At 40.4% G+C, this 16,804-nt stretch overlaps 1 protein-coding gene across 2 annotated transcripts in view; it reads left to right on the plus strand.

Moving 5' to 3' along the window:
- The window catches only part of Sptlc3 (serine palmitoyltransferase long chain base subunit 3), a 125,654-nt gene that overhangs the window by 60,195 nt on the left and 48,655 nt on the right, over window positions 1-16,804 (plus strand). For both annotated transcript variants that reach the window (XM_004661452.3, XM_045157132.1), the window contains 2 exons: window positions 3,943-4,048; window positions 11,471-11,690. In XM_004661452.3, the coding sequence (XP_004661509.3) occupies window positions 3,943-4,048; window positions 11,471-11,690 (326 nt within the window). The remainder of the gene's footprint in view (window positions 1-3,942; window positions 4,049-11,470; window positions 11,691-16,804) is intronic.

The following is a 16,804-nucleotide window of genomic DNA, read 5'->3' on the forward strand; positions in this document are numbered from 1 at the left end:
GTGTTGTCACACTGACGTAAAAATAGAGTAGAAATATGTGTCCAGTTCTTATCTTGTAGTAGGCACACTTTGAGCTACACTCAACCTACCGTCTCAAAAACATTCTGCCTCCCTTGCTTCCCCATGCTCTCTTTTCATAAGATCGTATCTGCAGTACTCTTAGATCTTTGGAAGCTGTGGATAGTATCTAGGCTTTGAATTTTAGGACAGGCACAGGCTTGACTTGCCAGGTGTATTTATCATCCAAGCCCAAGTATAGTTTTTGACACATTGCTGGTATTTAATGACACAGAAAACCATTAATTGCTTATGAAAGAATAGGACAGCATTGTACCAGCAACCAAAAGATGTGGCCTCCATGCGTTCATTTTTAGTAGTAAATGTTCACAACTACCAGGTACCACATCTCTCCTTCCTCAAAAAAGCAAAGGGAACCTCCGGGATGAGTCAGGATTTGTGTTGAACAACATCTAACACATTGTTGATGCACAAATTTATGGTCATTACAAGTGCATAGTATATCATTATAACTTACAACAACATTGTACAATAGTGTTGTGTGAGCCTTGATGGTATTAAAATTATTGTTTTATTTTAATCTCCATATTTCAGAGCTTTCTTAAAACCAGCAAGGTTGGTTTGTCTTGGCTGTTAGCTCTAGGTGGTGATGTATGTTTGCTTTAACAAATCTGGCTTTAGCTTGCTCATCCAGAAAATAAAAATAAATAAATAAATAGCAAGACAATCTCTAATCATTCTTAACCTCCTCTCAGAAGATGACACATCAGGGTCATTAATAAACTTATGATCATGTTTTACTTATTAAATGAGTAGACAGAAAGCTCTTTTGAGGGCTAATGGTGCTCATTTTAAAATGAATCCTTGTCCATTGTGATGGCACCTACCTGTGACTCTAGCATTCTGACATGGTTGAGGCAGCACAGTCCCGAGTCTGAGGTCAACCTGGGCTACAAAGTAAGAATGCTTCAAAAAAAAAAAAAAAAAAAAAAAAAAGTCCTCAGTACCATCTTACAGATTTCATCTGTGGATTTACAGATTTATCTTTTAGTATCTTAGAATAGTCCCTTTAAATTGACTAATTTAGTTCATTTTGTATAGCTTTTATTAGGATGCCATTGAAGACATCCTCATCACGTTTCATTTCTATGCAAAAAAAAAAAAAAATCTAGAAATTCCAATTTCCAGAAGGAAAAGTGTTCTTTTATTATCTCTTTATCCAGTCAGAGGCTAGCAACATGTGGTAGATTAAAGAAAGGAAAGCTGCTTCCTCCACTCCCTTGAACATTTCGAACATTCTGCCTAAAAGCAAACTGAAAATATAACAATGGTGAACTTTGCAAACAAGAAAGCTGTCTCTTGGCTGCCATCTAGTGGTTAGTGATCTGGCATCCATAAAATATGCTCAGCCTGTCTTTAAAACAAAGACAAACAAATCAACAAAAAAAGTTAAAGAAACATTGATGCAGGAAGAACACATTGTCCTTTCTAATAATTCTCATTTAGACCCTAGAGTGGCATAATCCCTCCCTGTCTCCAAATTAACAGAACCAATTCAGTCTTCCAGTCTTGACATAGCACCAGCACTGTGCACTTAGGCTACAGCTAGAAAGATGAAGAAATGGTTGCCGCCTTCCTCCTGTGGAAGAGAGACATGAAGGCCAATATGGAGAAATCCTATGACTGCTTCAAAGTGAAATGGATGAACTATGAGAAATTAAGTAGCAAATGCTCTTTGGTCTAGAATAGACCACCGACCAAGAGTCAGAATTGAGGCCTGGGTGACAGGTGGGACCTCTCCAGACAGACAAAAGGTAAAAAGCATATGGGAGATCAAGTGCTGCATGTTGAGAAGAACAGTGAGACACCCTCCAAGAAAAACATGCAGGATGGGCCTTTTGAGATCATGCTAGGTGACTATGATAACAAACGCGCTAGGAACTGCATAGCATACACCAGTCAGCACTTACTTACCATGCAGGATTTCCGGTGGGCTGGGAAATTTGGCCTAGCTGTCTTTCATTCCCTTCTGGAGCTATCCCAGGACCAGTGGGTTAGCCTGAATGTGTTTTTTTCATATCACAGGTAGAAACACAAGAGAAAAAGTAAAACTATGTAAGGCCTCTTCCAACCTAACTTGCAACTAGCAAACTGTCTCCCCTTCTCTGTGTGGTCAGCCAAACCAAGCCACTGGCTGAATGGAAATGAAAAAGAAAAAGAAAAGAATGTTCTTCACTCTTTAGTGGAAAGGATGACAAAGTCACATGGCACAGGACTGAAAGCGGGTAGGGTGAATCATGGAAAGGAGAATTGGCTTCCCAGAAACTTTACAGTGCTTAAAACAAGTACCAACCGGATGATTCGAGGGGAGTCTTTTCTGGATGTCTCCTTTTGTGAGCATCTTAGCTGGCCTGTCTAATGCCTCATGAACTAAGTAAGCACTAAAGTAACATCTCCGTGTTTGTCAGTTTTTTTTTTAATTAATTTTAGATTATATACCCTAAGGGTTTCAGTTTCAGATAGTCAAAGAAGAGGAAGCTTAGGAAGTGCCAAAATTACAGGGGAACATAACAAATCTAAAAACATACACATAAGCTTTTTATAATGTTTCCCTGCCTCAGTGCTAAAAGTCAAAAACTAAATAATATATAGAAACTCCAATACTTGGATTGGTAGCTAAGTCCTTCCAAATGATCCCTTAGCCCAAACCTAGTCAAGCTGCTTCTGATTGAAGGTAAATGAAATGTCACTATTGATTATATGTGACATTAAAAATTAATGGGAATCTGGGCTGGAGAGATGGCTTAGTGGTTAAGTGCTTGCCTATGAAGCCTAAGGACGCCGGCTCAAGGTTCGACTCCCCAGGACCCATGTTAGCCAGATGCACAAGGGGGCGCACATATCTGGAATTCGTTTGCAGTGGCTGGAAGCCCTGGTGCACACATTCTCTCTCCCTCTAACTGCCTCTTTCTCTCTCTGTCTGTTGCTCTCAAATAAATAAATAAAAATGAAAAAAAAATGTTTTTTAAAAAATTAATGGGAATGTTCTACATTCATCCTTCCTGCTTTGTTCTACTTGTGTGAGAAGGTGGCATTATGGCTGTCATGCAGGACAGTAAAACACAGTGGTTACAGATGTGAGTCTCAGCACAGGTCAAAATCCTGACCCTGGTATCAATGATCAAGGGGCCTTGGACAATTTACACAATCCTCTGTCTCAGGTTCCTGAAGCACCAAATGGAAATGTTCCAGGGCCTCCCCCAGAGGGCTCTTACGAGGATTAGATGAGTAGGACAAAGATATGTTTTTAGAGGGGTGTATGACACACACACAAATTGGGCTCAGTAATCGTCAGCTATTAGTAATGTGTCCAGAGTTCCACAAATATTTTACATAAGACTAATACTTGTCCCACTGCCTGGAATTGAAATATCTGAGATTGAAAGATTTCAAAAATCAAGCCTCAAACCAAGGTTGCTACTCTATGCAAACGTGGCCAAGCCCTAACACACATCAGTCTGAACATTTGATGAGTGGTAATGAACTGTGTCTCTCAAAGTTCCTTTTCCCCTGGCAAGAAAGCTGCAGCCTAAGAAATGTATCTACTGTAGAAGTCCAGGCTTCCTCAGACAGGAGGGGAGAGCCTTGTAAGAACACTAGAGTATTTTGCCTCCAGCAGGAGTGGGAAGAGGCAGTTGATGCTGCCTCTTTGCACAAGTGCAACAATTCATGTAAGTTTAACTTGAAAACAGACTTCTCTATCAATTTGCTCCAACTTTGGTTCCAAGTTGGCTCTCTGAAAATCCAAGTCTGAGTATGAAATTAAAAAAAAAAACAAAACCTGACACCATCTCAATAAAGAAACTGGAGTAGTAAAACAAAAACCCTCTTGTAACTTAGTGTCTTTTTACATATTATTTGAAGACATGGAAAACCTGGAGGCACTCCTGAGAGAAGCTATCATCAAGGGTCAGCCTCGAACCGGCAGAGCCTGGAGAAAGATTCTCATCCTGGTTGAAGGTATCTACAGGTATGTCATAACTGAAGGCATTTGTGGGGGTGTGGCGTGTGTTTGTGTTTGTGTTCCTGTGTTTATGGGTGTGCAGATGCGTAACCTCTAGGACAACCTTTAGTGTCAGTTCTCACCTTCCTCCTAGCTTGAGTCAGGGTCTCTCATTCAGCACTACATTCACCAGACTTGCTGTCCCAGGAGCTTCCTAGAAGTTCTCCCATCTCCACCTCCCTTATCACCAAGTATGGTGGGATTATAGACATCCACCATAGTTGTCTGGCTTTATGTAGGTTCAAGAGTCTGAACTCAGGCACACGCATGTGCAGCAAATGCTTTTCATCCACACAACATCTCCAGCCCAACTGCAAAGAGCAGGCTGATTAATGAGGAAAAGCTAACCTTTCCTGGGTAAATGCAGAAATCGTTTACATAAGAATGTGATGGAGCCAGCCTTGGTGGGGCACACTTTTAATCCCAGCACTCGGGAGGCAGAAGTAGGAGGATTGCTGTGAGTTCAAGGCCACCCTGAGACTCCATCATGGATTCCAGGTCAGCCTGGGCCAGAGTGAGACCCTACCGAAAAACCAAAAAAAAAAAAAAAAAAAAAAAAGAATGTGATGGGGCTGGAGGGATGTCTTAACAGTTAAGGCCAAAGGACCCAGGTTCAATTACCCAGGACCCATATTAGCCATATGCACAAGGGGGTACACAAAACTGGAGTTCATTTGCAATGGCTGGGGGCCCTGGCATGCCCATTATCTCTGAAAGGAAGGAAGGAAGGATGGAAAGATGGAAGAAAGAGATGGAGAAAACTAAGATACAGCTGCTCATGAAAGTTGCCAGGTTTGGGTCTCTTGCTTTTCTATAGCTCTGTGCATATGGTGGAATACTTTAGAGACTGACATATTTATGAAGTCTTCCTCAGAAATGTCCACATTGCTAATTTGTATTGGCTCTTTTCAGTGCCCTAGACTTTCAAAGACTGTTAATGCCTGTGTTATTAAACATCAGACTGTCCCTTCACTTATGTCTATCATAGATGTTTCAATGAGTGGTCCAAATGCCCCTAACTGGATAGCTTAGCAAACTACCAACTGCCTGGTGGACTTGTTCAGTGATTGGCATCAGAATACAGAGGACTACCCTCAAGCAATTATCATGGCTCTAATGGAAATTTCATCCAAGCATTTCTGCTATTTATGACCTAGTGTTTAAGACACTATCTCCAAACACACTGTCCTAAAACAATTCTCAAACAATCCTTACATCAAAACAATCAGGTGAAATAATGATAGAGCCATAGTAAAAGGGAGGTGGAGAAGAACTGGTTAACCCCCAAGGAGAAGGAGTGTGGCTACAAAGGAGACCTAAGAACAGAAATTGCATGATTCTTATCCATTGGCTCTGCCCAGACCTTGAGTGAACATTGTCGGTTACAAGAGCTAATTTCAAGTAACAGACAAAATTCACCTTTATCCCTTGGGGAATCCTCCCCAAATTAAAACAATAAAAAAGACTGTCATTATTTTTTAACTCAAATATTCCTCTCCAATGACTGGTGCTCTGGATGTCCTCAATGCTACCTTAGGGTTACATTTCCAGCAGCCAGCTTTCTGCAGCACTTAGCATAGCTACCTGATGTCAGCCCCAAGAGTATGTACCCTTTATGAAGCCTCTGTGGTCACTAAAAACTACTGGTCTCTATAAGGCACAGGGTAGCCCTGCAACCAGGAATTCTGTAGCATAAAATGACAAGTGGCAAGGTTCAGAAACCCTGCTCTAGAACAGTTAAGTGGTGGCAAAGCACTGGCCCTAAACTTGCTACTTTTGGGAAGTAATCTCATACGGCATCTGTGCAGCACCTTAAGAAGCAATCTTTCTTCCTGAGTGGCTTGTCCAGCTGCCAGCCTGAGAGGAGAATCACAACCCTTATCTAAATGCCTGTCACTGTGCCTTGGACTTGTGGGAGGGAAGAGTAGCTGACTGGCCCTTTTCTTTTAACCAGGTCAAAAAGAACCCAGTTTCAAACAAACAGAACTTGGTTCCACTTAAGGAAAGATAAATTTAAAGCATTTTGATCATGGTTAAAATAATCCACCAACATTTTATTGACAGATATCCCCATCAGTTACACAGAGAAACCACTTCAACAACAATAGTTGTTAATGGTGATGCCAACCTTGTTTCCTACCAAAATATCAAGGGGACAAAGTATATATGTTGGACTTCTGGCTTCAAGCCAGCATGGTGCCAAACCACAGCAGAGATTGCCCCAGCACTGATGACCTCTCAGTCATCTATTGCAGTGTAACAAACCACCACAAAGCATAATAGCTTATGCAGTGATGATTTACTATGTCCCTTGGTCCTGTGACTCAGTTCTGCAGCACATGGTATTGGTTGGAGGTTCTGCTAGGACTAAATTCAACTGAGAATTCAGCTGGGAGTACAATATCCAAAATGACCTCATTCACACATCTGGCCTGGGTACTAGAGGTAGACCAGGTGGCTTGTTTTATTTTATGTGAGTCTCATATCATTCAGTCACCTAGTCAGAGCTTCCTTGGCCAGTTTCCGAGGAAACAACAGAAGCCAACATTGTTTTAGGTGATTGCCCCAGAACTAGTAAAGCATCACTTGTGCCATTCCCTATTGCCCATGGCACCTCACAAGGTCAGCCCAAGTTCTAGGAAAGATGAATTGCCTGAAATCTTGATGGAAGGATTAGTTTGCATATGCAGGAAGGGGAAGATTTGCAACCAACTATCTTTGTGGGCAAGCAGATACAGCCTGGTGTGTACACAGAGCAATGCCTCCATTTCATGCACTTGCTGCCACCAGGAAGTTCCTTTTACCTGATCTGTGTAGCAGTCTTGTAACCTCAACAGCCTCAGCTGTATAGCAAGCCTATACAGCTAGATAGCCTAACTTCAGTCCTAGAAGACTAGCTTAACAAGAATTCTAACTCTCACAGAGAATGTCATCACATGGGCATGCTAATTTGCAATATCACCAGATGAAGAAATTGGATCCTACAGGATTTCAAGATAGAAAAGCCTAGGTACCAAGACCAAGAAATCAGAAAACTCCACAAAATTTATAATAATAATAGCCAGGCATGGTGGTACACTCCTTTAATCCCAGCACTCAGGAGGCAGAGGTAGGAGAATCGCTGTGAGTTCAAGGCCACCCTGAATTCCAGGTCAGCCTAGGCTAGAGTGAGAAACTACTAAAAAATGAAAATAATAATAATAATAATACATCTTAGACATAATAATTTTATATGTAATATAGAAGAGGTGGGATTTGGAGGCAAACCTAGAACGTGGGTTCAAATACTGATGTGTCTGCCTATAGCTGTGTACTCTCCAGAGGCACTTATGCAAGTATTAAGTGAAATCATATAAGCCAGTCCTTGGTAGAGACATAGCCCATAGAAAAGCCAGGCCAAAGAGAAACTATCTTCATTATCACATTTATTTTCAGTTGAAGAGACTTCAGCTTGAAAAACAATAGCTTATCTAGCAAAGCTGTGAGTTCTTCATCCACGCAGAAGATGGACAGCAGAGGAAGGAGTCGCATTGTCCATGGGCTACTTCTTGCTAAACAATTCACATGTGCAATCTTGATTAAGTCTCCTGAGGTTATTATAAAGATGAAGAAACTACAGATCAGATACCTAGATAAATTGCTCCAGGACAGATAAATGAGATGAAACAGAGCTGGGATTAAAACCAGGTGGCTGTGGTGTGACAGAAGTTCAATGTAATCTGAAGATTCAGCCCACCTGTTGATATCCAGTAAGACACACGGAAAGTGCCCTGTCACTCATCTGACTCTTACAGTTATCCTACATAGGCTTCCACTTCTCCATCTGCAAATGAGGAAGAATGAAATGTGCAGTCTAAAGTTCCGTGAATATGGCCAATTAGCTCAGTTGATGGGAGCACAGTGCTAATAAACCTCCGTGAATCCATCATTTGGGGTCTAAAATCTAAAAGTACAATAGTGCTCAGAGCTATTTTCCTTATGTTGTTTTAAATGTATATTTCTACTTGTTTGTCTCTCTGAGAAGTAGAGGTTTCTTACTAACTCATGGTAGTTGAAAAAACTCAAAATTATTCAAAAATCCTAGGAAGTTGGAATGTTTCAAATAGCCTGGGACATAAAGTAGCTTAGTCAAACCCCAAACTTTCAAAATAAAAGGAATCAAGTAATATGCACATATGATCATTTATCGAAGCCCCGGGATGCCATGAGTCTAAGAGCAGACTAAGTGACTTCAGGGGTAAACTTTATCCACTATCTCTATGGTTTAAACATAAATATGAAGAATAAAACTAAAGCAATTGATTTCATCCTCATTCCCCTCTCTCTCTTTCTGTCATTCTCTGTCTTCATATCCCACAGTGTCTCTCCCTCCCCCTTTTCCTTTCTCTGTTGGGTGTTACTGTAGACCCACCCAAGAACATTTTTTCACCATGCAAGTTGCCCAAGCAGTGGTTTAATTCTTAATCCCTCCAGTGAATAAGGTGGTGTACATGTGGAGGAAAAGGTGATGAGAGGGGGATTTCAAAAAGGAGCCTTGTCACTTAGCTAATACATTGTGCAATAGAACAGATATAAAGAAATTATTCACCAACTGGGGGGTTAAGAATAATTCAAGTCCCTGCATAGAGCTTCAAATTAGCTGGTGACATTATCTTTGTCTGCAGTTGTATTATAGTTCTTTTTTGTCTACTAAAGTTAAAAGAAAAAAACAACCATCCATACAGGTTGAGAGAGAATAAAGTGTTTCAATTTTTTTTCCTTACTAGTTCTAATATTGATTTTTTGACAGAAGCACATAGAAATAACAGCTAGCCTTTTATGCATGTGCCCCAACTGAATACACCACTATAGCAAGGGATTTAGTTCAAATTTTATAACATTCAGGAAATGAAAACTTAGTGTGGATAAATGCAACTGTATAAAAGCTGAGATCTCTCTAGGATCCTATGTGTTCCCTGCATTAACTCCAAAAATCAGCAGTATTATGGAGTCATTAATCTTGGAGGAAGAAATGCAGACCAGGTTGGTAGGCTCCTTACATCAGCTAGACCAGCCCATCAAAAGATGGCTAATTAGCTCTAAGACCATCTATAAACACTGTTCAATGTTAGCTTTGCCCCTGCCAAAGTCCTTTCCAGAACAAAGAATGGATATTTGTGGCAAGTAATTTTTTGAGTATATTTATGTTTCTAACTCCTAACATTTTAAAGACAGGAAGAAAACCTAAGAATTCTTAGACTCAGAAGCCATTTTTTTATGTTTGACCCTCACAATGACACTCACACATCTTATTCTAAGAAGATTCAACACAGATCATTATTAAGGGCTCCCATTTTCTCAAGTCGGTCCTCCTTGCAACCAGGCTCACTGAATGCTTGCCCAAGAGGCTTAGGTACTTGACAAGCAGACTGTGTCAGGAGGGCTCTATCATTATGCTTATTCTACATAAAAACAAGGTGTAAATTAAAGCAGAGGATGGTGTGTATGTTGACCAAGTTTCCAGTTAGTAAGCACTATGGCCACAATCTAAGATTTAGCAGCCAGATAACCATATAGCATCGCCTCTATGGAGACAACTTCATCAAGCAATGAATTTATGAAAATGTGGCAATTAACTCACAAAGTCTGATAAAGGAAGATCATTATCTGGCCTTCGTTCCATTAAGATCAGAACTTGGCCATCTGTAGTGACCTTGTGAAATACCCAAGTGCTGCATCCAAGAATGGTTAAATTCAACCCCTTGGTCTAGGTAGCTATGTTGCTATGTGGCTAGCTGGACTATTTTCACCAAATCAACCTAACACTCATGCTTAAATTTAATACAATACTTGCACTCTAATAATCTAATAAGAAAGGAGGTAGATGCTCAATTTTCTGTTTCTTCTATTGATTAGTTCTTGAATTAAATTGAAGGGTTGCTTGAATTGTTTGACAAGCTCCGTTGTGTGGTGAGCATGTGAGGCTGTGTTTTCAGAATTAGCAAGTCAGTGCAGTCAAAACTGTGTGCGGTGTAGACATGGCTCATGGTGTTCTGAGGGCCAATTAGAGTCAAAGTTCATAAAACTCACTGAGCTCTACAAGTGCCACATAGACATAAGTTTTAATTTTAATTACTTGTTGTCTTTATATTTTTTCCCTTAATTGAAAGACTTGAAGTGTCCCCCCCCCCACCAATCCACAATACCATAAAAAACAAAACACTGAGGTACTCATATGAGCAGCACATGCACTGAAGTTGGAACAGCAGATTAGCAAGGACCATGCACAAAGATGGCATGCAAATCTGTGGAGTAGTCCACAGATGTACCACACTGTGTGACATTAGTGACAGGGGAAATGTGGTAAGCTGCAGGAGGAGTATGTAAGAACTCTCCATACAGTGCACTCAATTTTTCTATAAACCTAAAACTACTATTAAAATAGAATATATTAAGTACAAATTAAAAAAAATCTTATAAAGCTAAAATAAGTAATAAAATAGGCCTAAAATGAAAGGGTTCATCTATAACAATTATCCCCAAGGTATTGTCCCATGCCACTGATGTGAGTGTTTCCTGAGAGCTTGCATGATTCTCAGTCCACCCTATACCTTGAAGAGCAGAACCCCCATGGTAGGATCCCAGAAACTTGTGTTCTAAACCTTTCACAACATTCCAAGACTCATTCAATGTCTTTTCCATTGCTCTAAAGAACCTGAAAGGGACATAACCAGATCATTCATGTAGGGCTTTGATTTGAACTGTGTGTTGAGTGGAGGGAAGAGGGACATTTAGTGGTGTTTAGTTAATAATATGATGTCGGGCTGGGTGTAGTGCTGCACGCCTTTAATCCCACTCAAGAGTCAGAGGTAGGAGGATGGCCATGAGTTCGAGGCCACCCTGAGACTCCATAGTGAATTCCAGTCAGCCTGGGCTAGAGTGAAACCCTACTTTGAAAAACTAAATAATAATAATAATATGTCTTAGGTTCATTTGTTCATTTTTTATTCTCTATTTTAAACTTGAATGGTGGAGACCCTGAATTTAGGTCTGAATGATCTGGCTAAACAGACAATGGCAAATAGGTAAAAGGGGCTAGCTCACTGCAGAGGAATTTAATTAAAATCAACAGAATACCTAGAAATGGTACATCTAGTTAAATCCAAAATGGTCAATCTGCTCAACCATTGAATGTAAATTTTCTTACTCAAGCAGCATAGACATGCCAAGCAGTCTTACAAGACTGAGAAGTTATCCTAGCCAAATCAAATATCACCTTCAGAAAAGAATGACAGATCTGTGTCATCCCTGGCTGGGGCCAAGACAGGCCATGTAGGATGTATTGGAGGAAGATAACAGAGCTTCTTTAGAGGGCATTCATTACTTAAGGATATTTCTCTTCTATGCTAGCATGGAAGGCTCCATTGTGAATCTGCCCAAACTTGTGGCTCTAAAGAAGAAATACAAGGCTTACCTCTACATGGATGAAGCTCACAGCATTGGTTCTTTGGGCCCAAATGGCCAAGGTGTCCGAGAGCACTTTGGACTGGACCCTGATGACGTGGATGTGTACATGGGCACCTTCACCAAAAGCTTTGCCGCCTGCGGAGGTTACATAGCTGGGAAGAAGGTAAGAAGAAAATTTCTTAGGACTTTTTAAAACTTGAACATAGGGCCAGGCATAGTAGTGCATGTCATTAATCTCAGCACTCAGGAGGCTGAAGTAGGATGATCACTGGAAGTTCAAGGCCACCTAAGGCTACATACTGAATTCCAGGTCAGCCTGAGCTAGACCCTACCTCAAAAAGAAAAAAAAAAAAAAAAACTTGAACATGGACTGGAAACATGGCTTAGTAGTTAAGGTGCTTGCCTCTGAAGCCTAAGGACCCAGGTTCAATTCCTCAGGACCCACATGAGCCAGATGCACCTGGTGACACATGCATCTGGTGGTTGTTTGCAGTGGCTACAAGCCCTGGTGGGCCCATTCTCATTCTCTCACTCTCTATCTGTAACAAATAACTAATTTTTTTTAAATCTTGAACATGCTATAAAGGCATGGCTTATCTGAATTCTGTCAGCCTCACTTCGGCTCACTATGACTCACCTGACTGCTGTGCCTGCACAGATGAGGCCCAGAATGTCAGGAGCTCATCCTCCTGGAGTGAAGGGGAACAAGGGATGAGTCATTGCATTCCAATGAAATGACAACAGCAAGGTGCAGAGTACAAGGGAGAGAAGTAACTGTAGAGTTGTATCTGGATCTTTTGTATAATAACCATCAAGCAAGCAGTCTTGTAGACAAGTAATGAGAGGCTGTAGTTCACAAAGAGGAAATAATGTTAGCCAAGGCACAGTGACGGGGGTTCTTGTAAAAGGCAAACTGTGTGTGTGTGTGTGTGTGTGTGTGTGTGTGTGTGTGTGTGTGTGTACATGAAAATATGAAGCAGGTGATAACAGGAGTAGAAAAGGTTTAGGATTATTACAAAGGCTGGGCCTGTGAGTTTTAAGAGTTTCCATCAAAACCGTAGCAGACAGCGATGAGGACCTCTTCAGAAAAGGGGCAGGGATGCAGGGAAGGGTGGTACCAACATGTGCTAAATTTATACTATGTATGTCTGTATCTAATAAAAAATAAATTTTAAAAAAATAGCAGAGCCAGGCATGGTGATAAATGCCTTTAATCCCAGCATTTGGGAGGCAGAAGTAGGAGGATCACAGTGATTTCAAGGTGAGGCTGGGATGATATAGTGAATTCTAGGTCTGCCTAGGCTAGAGTGAAACCCTACCTCAATAAAAAGAAGAAAGAAAAGGAAGGAAGGAAGGAAGGAAGGAAGGAAGGAAGGAAGGAAGGAAGGAAGGAAGAAGGGAGGGAGGGAGGGAGGGAAGAAAGGAAGAAAAGAAAGAAGGAAAAAGGAAAGAAAGAAAGAAGGAAGGCAGGCAGCAGACCACAGAAAATCAGGAATTTTATTTATTTTTTTCCATTTTTGGTATTTTCATACATGCACATAATATACTTTAATTTTATCCCTCCCAATGGTCCTCTTTTACATATCTTTCATTAACACCTTATCCTTCCCCATCAGTCCTCATCTTACTTTCATGACTTTTTTATTCATTGAGTTAAATTAGGATTGCTTGCAGATCGTGAGGGCAAGTTATTTACTATGGAATGTGCAACTTACTAGTGGCTACCCCAGTGATGAATCTGACTCCTCCTCTCCCAGCAACCACTGGCCATCATTAGGTCCTCTGGGAGGTATGAGGCTGCATGTATTTTTCTGCAAAATAATTCTTTTCCACAGTGTTGGATAAACCACAGGTTAATGTTATCCTCTAACTTCTTTAAGTGCTTAAAATAATTCTAAACAGAGAACTTAACACTGTTACATGAATATTAAAGTCTGTCATTCTTGTGCTTATATCACCAGTATTTTGTGAATGAAAAACAAAAACCATTTAAAATGAAATTTAAAAGAAAAGGGAAGGGAAAGAGAAAAGAAAATCCAATTTTCAGACCTGCCCCCTTTTATGCACACCTAATCTGAATCTTGGCCATTGTCTTCTGCAAATCTATACCTGTGCCAATGTGACTATGTACCAATGTTATAGCTCTGCCTACCAGGATGCAGAGAGGCTCCAAACTAGTGCATGGGCATGATATTGACAGCTAACTCAAAATTCCCAATTCCTTACTCATCGAGACTGGCAGGAACAAGCTCAGCCTACTGGTCAACTAGACAAACCAGTGGACTTAGCAAAGTCAATCAATAAATAAATAAATAAATATCCTGTAAGAGCAGGGTAGATAGCTCAGAGGACATCTAAGGTCCTGAGTTCCACCCCCACTACCCACACGGAATGCTGGGCATAGAGGTGTGTGGAGATCTGGAAACAGTAAGCTCACTGGTGAATTTCTGGCTGATAAGATACCCTGTCTCTGAAAGAAGATCAGTGCTCCTAAGAAATATCTGACATTTCTTCTGACCTCTACATGCACACAGGTACACATGCCCCCACACACACACACACATGTCACATACACACACCACACGCAAATTTTTTAAAAAAGATGAAAAAACAATCTTGTCATTGTAAGCCCATAATTTGAAACAATAGACTTGTGACTACTTGCCATGAGACATGCAGATGCCCAATTGTTCAGTATTAAGTGGACTTCACCCTTCAATAACCACTGCTTTCCTCTGGGCTCAAAGCATGACTTTTCACCCTCCCTCCGCTGGTCTGTGAGAATGAGCATTGTGTACAACGCTGAAACAAAGAGATAGCCAGGCTCTTCAGAACTTCAGCAAAGTCTGGTGAAATGTTAAATATCCCCTTCCTAACTGTCACAGCAGCAGAATCAGAGAGTCTCAAATTTAGGAGCTGTCTTATCCAGATTACTTGACTCTGTGAGGCTGTGGTTTTGTGATTACTTTAGCAGCAGTTCTGAGCTACCAAAACTTTAACCAAGCATAACTCTGTTTCCTGAACCAAATGCACCTGAATAAACTGAACCAAGCAGATCCTTGAAATGTTGTCAAATTTGGTTGATGTCACATTTTTCTCATGGCGTGCCTTCATGTGATACCCACTTTAAACAAAGGCCCTAGACAGGCTGCAGGAAGGACTAGCTCACTATGAGCCTCCCTCAGACGCTCACCCTGAAGTCAGGTAGGTGGAAGGCATGAAAAGAGAAAGTACTCTGCAAAAAGTAGAGGTACTTCTGATTCCCTGGGGGTAGAGACTGAGCTATTCTGAAAAATATTATATACTTTAACAAAGGTGTAGAAAAATTATGCATGTTTGTTCATTCTCTTGCCTTTTAGAATATCTATTCTGTGCATACTTGGGTCCAGGGGGCTACAACATTCTTCCTCGCCCTTCTTTCTTCCTTTCCTTTTTCCTTCCCATGTTATAGTGCATTGTCTAATTTCATCACTAGGTGGCAGCAGGAATTAGAGAGTGTTTGGCAGTGGCTCAATGTTACTAAGATAACAATGCTCTAAAACACCCAGATGGAAAACTTTAAAGACAGAGTGTTCAACATTGGAAGATGAACAAGAGAGCAAGGCACTAAAGAAAGTGCATGCATCATCTCCTAGTAGTGTAAGATTTAGTCAGATATACACCTATTTGGAACTGTTTTGGTTCCAGCCTAATTTGGCCAATAGGTAGTGTGACTTATGTCTCTGCTCCTGTCGCTTTAAGTTCTCAAATTTCATTAGTTTTCAATTACATATAGTTTCAACTTAAATCATATATTACATTTCCTTGATTTAAGACTATTTTATAAAGAATTTTCATTTTCAGTCTGTTTTGACTTTTTAAGTTTTAATTTTAATATTTAAATTTTAATTTTCGCATTTAACTTTAACATTTTTAATTGAAAGAACATAGTAATCACCAAATAGTAAACATGTTTATTTGAAAAAACGTTTTTCTGCTTGTATGTTTTAAACATTAGAGTACAAATTTCTAGAGTTTCAAAGTCCATAATAAATATTTCCTCATTTTGGAAAGGGGTTACTACAAAATATTCTAAAGCAAAGAACATTTTAAAAAGCCATTAAAATGTTAAATGTACACATTCTTAGACTTGGCATTTTTCTGAAACTAAATAATTTCAAATTTACTATGCCCATGGGATTCTTTGTAAATCTGGAGATTTGAACATCATTACATGGTCCCCAAAATCCAGGGAAAGACAAAAACATTGTCTGTGAGGTCTCTTTTTAAATGGCCATGCTAATCATAGTTTAAAGGAATAGCATTCCTAATAATGATGTCTAGGAGGTCTTTGAAATCGTTGTGGACCGAGTAAAGGTCATATAAGAACATTTCAAAACATTTAGAAATAGACACAGAAAAAGTTGGTTGGTTTGATCCTACCACAGAGTCTGGCTTGGAGTTCATCCTTCCCCTCACAAAGTCTCTTGCGAATTCATTTCAACTAGTTGGGGCTGTGGCCTTCTCTCCCTGAACATTTTCTCTCAGACCCTCATTCTTGTGTAGCAAAAGCATGTACTCACTGAGCTGTCTATGCCCCACCCCTAAAGCAGTTTCTCGAGTCTGCAAAACTTTTCTCTTTTGCTCTTGGAGTTTCAGCTCTATAGATACACAGTGGACAGTCTACTTGGAAGTCTACCCATTAAAAATCTTCCACAGGAAAACTCAGCTCATTACCTCTCTTTATGACAGAAGAAAGCCTGAGCTGATAGAGTTAGACTCCTTTCCCTTTCTATGTGTGCATGCATGCACATGGAGGTCAGAGAACAACTTTCAGGCAGGGCCTCATGTTCTTCACCACTGCTTTTGCCAAGGCTAGTTAGTCTCAAAGTTTCTGATGGATTCTCCCATCACTACCTCCTTCTCATCTCATGGCTGGAAATTACATGTACCTACCACAGCATTCAGCTCTTTACGTGTGTATTAGGGTTCCAAACTTGGGTACTCACATTTGTAAGGCTAGTATATTGTCCATTGATTGAGAAATATCCTGAGCCACCATTTCAATTTTCAGTTTGTATTTATGGAATTGCTGGGAAATTGTAATCAGTGCTGCAAATACTCCATCATTCTCCAAGCATGGATCTGGAGTCCTCTTGCACTCCTGCGTGTCATCCACTGGCTTTCCCCAGCCCCCACAGGCTGACCAAAGACTTTCAAAAAGAGAAGTAATGGTTACCCTGAGGACTGATAGGTTGCAGAGCTGGAATTCTTGAGGAGGAAAGTGGGTTGGACAGG

Source organism: Jaculus jaculus, chromosome 8 (genome assembly GCF_020740685.1).
Source record: "Jaculus jaculus isolate mJacJac1 chromosome 8, mJacJac1.mat.Y.cur, whole genome shotgun sequence".
In the NCBI taxonomy this organism is placed as follows: Eukaryota; Metazoa; Chordata; class Mammalia; order Rodentia; family Dipodidae; genus Jaculus; species Jaculus jaculus.